Raw genomic sequence first — 6846 nt, 5'->3', positions numbered from 1 at the left:
ATTAGTTCATTGTATTAATAATGTAGTATGTATTTCAAGAAAGCTAGAGGAAGAGAATTCAGTTGATCCCATCACTATGACTAATCAAGATTTAAGGTGATACATAAGCTAATTATTATTGTTTGATCACTATATAATATGAATACATTGTAGCAATAAATAAATATGTATAATTATCTTGTCAATTAAATTTAGGGGCTGAGAAGATGGCTCAGTCAATAAATTGCTTGCTATGCAGGCATAAGGACCTGAGTTTAGATCTCCAGCATCTATACAAAAGTGCCAGCAATTCCAGAACCAAAGAGAGAGAGGAGAGAGAGAGAGAGAGAGAGAGAGAGAGAGAGAGAGAGCGAGCCTGGAGGATACCTGGGGCCTATTAGCCAGCCAGCTTAGCCAAATTATTGAGCTCCAGGTTCAATGTCTCAGAAAACTAGTGGGGGCGGGGCGGGGGGCGGACAAGTGAAGAAGACACTGGATGCAAACTTGTGTCCCACCCTGCAAACACATAATTCAGTCAGGCACTGTGGTGTCAGTCTCTAATCTCAGCTAGTCAGGAGACTGAGGCAGGTGAATCAAGAGTTCAAGGTCATCCTGGGCAACTAGTGAGACCATTTCCAAGCAGGAAAAAAAAAAATTAAAGTGCTCCAGTATTGCTTCATAGGAGAGCATTTCGCCAACATGCACAAAGCCTGGCCTCAACCCCCAGCACCAGAAAGAAAAAAAGAGAGACAGAGACAGAGAAGGAAGGAAGGAAGGAAGGGAGGGAGGAAGGGAGGGAGGGAGGGAGGGAGGGAGGGAGGGAGGAAGGAAGGAAGGGAGGAAGGAAGGAAGAAAAAAGCAGGCAGGCAAGCAGGTAATTCTGAGCCGAAGGAATAACAGAAATTGTTATTAAATGATGTGATTTCTTGAAGGGTGGGAAAGCACTGACATCAGAGTACACCAGGCTTCTGGTCCACATGACAGGAAGGGTGTTAGAAATGTCACTGAACATGCTATCGCCAGAATAATAAGCAAAGAAATCATGACACATAGAATTTTTGCTGGGAGGAGAAGAGTATGAATATATTGTTCCAAGTTAATAGATAAAAATAACTAAGACAGATTGAAATGAGCTGGATACAGTGGCTCAGACCTTTAATCTCAGTGCTCTGAGAGGGTGATGCAGGAGAATTTCCATAAGTTCAAAATTAGCCAATCACTATATAGTGAGAAACTGTCATAAAAAAGAAAAAAGAAAAGATGTCAGTGGCTTTGATTCTATTTTTCTTCTTGTCTGTTTTTTAATCCTGGGGCTTGAACTCAAGGCCTCAAACACATGTACTATCACAGAGCTACACATCCAAGCCCCTCTTTATATTTTTCTGATGGGAAACAATTGAACATATTTTAGACTATGGATATAGGGTTGATAACAATAGAGTAGACCAGGTCTGATTGACTAACAAGGTCTCAAAAACCCTGGAAGATAATACAGTTGATAGCACCATCAAAAAAACTTACTGGATCAATAGCACAAGCACAAAGTAATATGAGGGAAAGGCCCAGAATTTTGGAGGACCTCTTTCCTTGTAGATAGAAAAATAAAGTATTTCTGAAAGATGAAGAATTTAAAGATTGACCCCTGAAATGCCAACAATTCTACTAGGTATGTCAGATGGAAATGAAATAGAGACAATAGGACCTTGGCAGGAAAAGATGGAGTCTCTGTTGATATCACCTCTCCAGAGCCTTCCACTTCAGCTGCTCCCTGGAGGCAGTCAAACTCTGGATACCTGAACAAGGCCTAATGAGTTACATGGGGCAAGACACTCTTGGGGCCACTGAAAATAAGCATATCCTCAAGCATCTTGGTCCCCAAAGCAGATCCTGGATCTTGGTAGCTCATAAAAAGATTCCTCTGATTTAACATTAGCCCTTTCATTCATGGGCAGATTCAACAGAATTCAGTTTCAACATCTGTTTAGCTGTAAGACTCTAAAATGCATGGACAGGCTTCCTGGGAAAACCCTAGATGTGACATGGTTTGTGTCAACAGTAACCTTTGAAGAAATTGCTATCAAATTCAAAGGCCTGCATAGCATTCCATCATTATCCATTTTTAAAGACCATCCAAAGGACAACATATTTAAAGCTCACTTTCATGTGAAATTTCTATTTATTCTAAGAATTCTATTTTACCTACCCCATCACGTAGCCCTGCCCTGCAGTTCCTCAGCGAAACTCATAGACTGGTAATCACAGAATGTGCCATATTTGAAGACATGATTTTAATTTGCCTAATGTTAACGTTGCCACCAACACCAGTTTTTGGGGTTCAAAGACGACCTTGCTTCATCCAGAAGGCAGCTGTCTGTGATCTTTGTTACTCATCTACAGAGGATTCGTATTTTTGATCCAACACCAGTTGTTCCCCAAGCCAGCTAAGGTTGTTCATTTCACTTCTGATTCAGACCTATAGAATCCTGGGTGTTACCTGGAGAAATGATATCTATACATAAGTTTACTAATAAAATAAATTCTAGACCAGAGTAGGATCCAGAATTCCAGGTTAGATGAGCATCCTTGCATGCCAGAAGTAAAAGGATGTAAATATTATCTATCCCATTCAAATTGAACACCATGGGGAAACTCCACAAGTCTTAAAATGTGCAATCTGTATTGATTTCAATCTTTTCATTGCAGCAAAGATGTGTTATGGAAAGCTTTAGCTGGGTATTCCTGAAGAGTGACTTTCACTGTGTGTGCAGCAGAAAAACTAAATACTATCTAAATAATAGTGTCAACAATGGTCATGGTCAATTTATCTTATTTATGAATTTTAAATAGGCTAGAACTAATACCCTCATCTTTGGTCTTCCACTATTCAATGGGAATGAATTTATAATAAGACAGCATTACAATTTGACAAGCATAATTAAGACATTTTCATGAGTTGACACTCCACCCTCCAAAAAAAGCCCACCATAAGTCCTAAACTCTGGTACCTGCCTTTGCATACATAATCAAGTTAACATGACATAATAGTTAGTTCAGTGAGCTTCAATCCATGACCACTAGACTAATGCCATTTGACCTAAAGACAGAGACTGAAGCTCCACAGCTACACGCCACAGGATCCCAAGGAGTGCCAGCAACCCAGCAGAAGGACAAAATGACAAGAAAGGTTTCGGGTTTGTAGAGGTTTAAGAGGGATCCCAGCCCTGCTCATACCTTGATTTTGGACGTGTAGCCTTCAGAACTGTGAAAACAATAAATTTCTGCTATGTCCAGCCCTCGTATTCACCATGAGCAGCCCTGGAGAACTAATACAACCATATGGAAACATATCTTGAAATAACCTGTGCTAATTTGATTGCCTTGTGATTACAATGAATTACATATGTCTTATCAGAATGCATGCTTTTCTTGTTTCAGATTATCTTCCGTGGAACACTGAGAACCATTGAAAGAAGAACCAAAGGTAAGTGCCAAGCATTCGAAAAAAACCAATTCTTAGGTTGACACTATGCTTAGAATACTGGTGTCTTGAAACAAGCCCTGCTAATCTTAAAGAGGAAGAAGTTATAAAGTATATTGTCACTGGAGAACGTGCTTTTGCTGTTGAGTTCTCAGTTTAAACAAGGTGTCGGAGCTTTTGAGCCTGCCCAGGTTTCAGTGACATTATCTCTTTTATTTGGGAAGAGAAACAGCCGGGAAATGGGAGTGGAGAAGCAGACTTTAAAAATCTCAAGACTTGGTACTTGCAGATTTATACTCAGAATGCAGCTATTTTGCTCCCATTTTATTGGATTTTAGAACTTATTTCGAATTATCTTCCTTTTTGTCATGACAGTAACTGCCCCTAAAGCAATCACTGAAAAGACTATAAAGAATCTGGGACCCCAGAATCCAACAAAAAAGGCACCAGCAGACAGAGGTAAAGTGTCTCCTCAGCCAGTCAGAAACCTTGTGAATAGAGAAATTACGTTTATAAAGGATTAACAGAGTCCTGCAAGATTCCACACAAGACGACAATTAAAAAAAAAAAAAACTTAAAGTTTGGCTATGCATGACTGCTTATCAACATCTGCCTCCAGCGGATGGGAAGGAATTGAAATGGAACCGCTTCTCTGCAAACAGACTGGGGTTTGAAGCATGAACATTTCCTTGTGCAGGAGATAATGCGACTATGGCTCAGGCAACTGTTACATGGCTACTGTTGAAGGTTTTTCTCCAGGACAGCTAAAACCTGCAGTAGTCCAAAACTAATTACTAATGTCCTATGTCCAGTTTTAAAGACATGGTCTCATCTAGCCCCACCCAGTCTTGAACTTTCCATGTAAAAGGAGATAGCTTTGAAAAACTAATCCTTCTATGCTGAGATTACATGTCCAGCTAGCCTATAACCATCTTTAAGCTTATATTGTTATTTTATTTTATCTTATTTTGAGATTTTATTTTTATTTTCTCAAAAAGTTTGCCTAGATCAATTTATTTTTATTTTCATTCTATGTAATATTGAAAACATTTTTTAACATTTTAAGTTAGTATGCAAAGTAATTGGTTTCTTTATGGCATCTTCATACGTATGTCACTCTATTTTGTTCTAATTCATCCCTCTCCTCTGTTGCCCAGACCCGTTGTAGGCTATACTTACGCTGCTGTTAGGGATGGAGATGTAGCTCAGTTGTAGAATGTGTGGTCAGCATGCTGGGGACCCTGGTATTGTATAATACTAAATTTGAATCATGGGAATGTTTCAAATGAAAAGGAAAGGCATTAGAGACTTCAGGGCCAGTTATTTAAATAGGAAAGTGGATTATTTTGTGAAACTTATATTTTTTAAAGTTCAGAGTAAAAAGTTGGAAAACTTTTCTCTGTTACACTGAGATTTTTTATTTTTAATTATAAAGTGTGAGAAAAGAAAAGGCAACCATTGGGCAGACAGTCCCCAGATCTTTGTTGGATGCCACTGATGATGAGGAATCAAGGTTGGTACCCTGAAATATTTACAGTAGTGGCTTTCCAAGCATTAAAATGCTTTAAATGGGACCTGTCCATGTTCTATTTGCGTATATATCAAAATGCATTCCTCCACTATAGATTATCAAATGCTGAATTTTCTTTTTTGTGCATTTTCAAAAATAAATGTTTCCTCTGAGCAGAAGAGAACTAGGAAAACCATTCATGTTTCAATTATTTGATGAGACCCAAGATAGGAGATCAAGACAAAAGCAAATTTGTATCTTCTTGGGGAAATTTTGACTTAATTTTAAGACACTCAAGTCTTTAAAGTTCATCCAATCACAAAAGGGCAGTTGTGAGATCATATTGTAGATTCAGATTAAACCATCTGCCATTTGTTAGGTGACTCCAGCCAGAGAAAACTGAGCCTTTTCTCTTAAAGGCTATGTAAAGCTTAACACACTCACATTCTCAAGGAAGGTAAAATAACTCTGCTCTTGCAAGAAATCACATAGGAAATGCTGATGTTATGGAAAACTGCAACACAGTATCTGCTTGGCAGCAAAAATGTGACCAGTTTCCCAGTTAGGTTGCATTTACTCAGGAGAACACGGAACACACCTCCAAGTAAGTGTTAGCTCTCTTGCTTCCCACAGGTAGACTGCAATGGACAGAGCTAATGGCAGCCTCTTTTCGGGATTCATTCTCCTGGGCTTCTCCAATAGGCCTCACCTGGAAACAGCTCTCTTCGTGGTCATCCTGGTCATCTACTTCTTGAGCTTCCTAGGCAACAGCACCATCATAGTGCTGTCCATTGTAGACCTTCACCTCCATACCCCCATGTATTTCTTCCTTTCTAACCTCTCCTTTATGGATCTTTGCTTGACCACTTGTACCGTCCCTCAGACACTGTTCAACTTCAAGGGGAAGGACAAGACCATCACTTACGGTGGCTGTGTGACCCAGCTCTTTATTGCCCTGGGGCTTGGGGGAGTGGAGTGTGTACTCTTATCTGTGATGGCTTATGACCGTTATGCTGCTGTCTGCCGCCCACTCCACTACATGGTGATCATGCACCCACAGCTTTGCTTACAGCTGGTTATAACTGCCTGGCTCACAGGGTTTGGCAACTCTGTGGTACAAACAGCATTGACCATGACTCTTCCCCTCTGTGGCAAAAATCAACTGGACCATTTCTTCTGTGAAGTTCCAGTGATGCTGAAACTGGCCTGCACTAACACTTTCATTAACGAGGCTGAACTCTTTGCTGTCAGTGTCTTCTTCTTGGTGGTACCTCTCTCGCTCATATTAGTGTCCTATGGCCACATCACTAATGCAGTTCTAAAGATAAAGTCAGCCCAGGGGAGGAGGAAGGCCTTTGGAACCTGTGGCTCTCACCTTCTGGTAGTGGTTATCTTCTTCGGCACCCTCATCTCCATGTACCTCCAGCCTCCCTCCAGTTACTCACAGGATGTGAACAAAAGCATTGCACTTTTCTATACTCTGGTAACTCCTTTGTTGAACCCTCTTATTTACACTCTGAGGAACAAGGAAGTCAAAAGTGCACTAAGGAGGATAATGGGGAGAACCACGGATTCAAGAAAGAGTTAGTGCAAGGCTTGCAGAGCTAAACACGAAAGCTTTGTGAGACTTCTGTGTCTACAACCTAGCTTTAACTTAAGCTCATAAAATATCTGTGTACCAAGCACTGTTTTGGAGGCTCAATTGGGTTGACAGATAAATAGAGATAGATGATAGATAATCAGAGACCAAATCAGAGAGAAGTCTTGTTACCATGGAGTTAGACCTTAGAAAGAGGATATAAGTAAGATAACATAAATTAGATACAACATACATTAGACTGCCACATGGAGTAAACAAACTATATTTATATATAGTTTC

At 40.0% G+C, this 6846-nt stretch overlaps 1 protein-coding gene across 1 annotated transcript; it reads left to right on the top strand.

The window, feature by feature from the left end:
- The first annotated feature begins 5610 nt into the window (after positions 1-5610).
- LOC118583693 (putative olfactory receptor 2B8) lies at positions 5611-6555 on the top strand. The gene has a single exon (XM_036187293.1). The coding sequence runs from the start codon at positions 5611-5613 to the stop codon at positions 6553-6555; it is 945 nt and encodes a 314-aa protein (XP_036043186.1).
- The last annotated feature ends 291 nt before the right edge of the window (positions 6556-6846 follow it).

The sequence above is a fragment of the Onychomys torridus genome, chromosome 5 (genome assembly GCF_903995425.1).
Source record: "Onychomys torridus chromosome 5, mOncTor1.1, whole genome shotgun sequence".
Taxonomy (NCBI): domain Eukaryota; kingdom Metazoa; phylum Chordata; class Mammalia; order Rodentia; family Cricetidae; genus Onychomys; species Onychomys torridus.
The sequence above is the reverse complement of the archived record's forward strand: the minus strand, read 5'-3'. Positions and strand labels throughout refer to the sequence as shown.

Bases quoted from the DNA above. Each gene is read 5' to 3' on its own strand.
- LOC118583693 (XM_036187293.1), top strand. From the start codon at position 5,611: ATGGACAGAGCTAATGGCAGCCTCTTTTCGGGATTCATTCTCCTGGGC.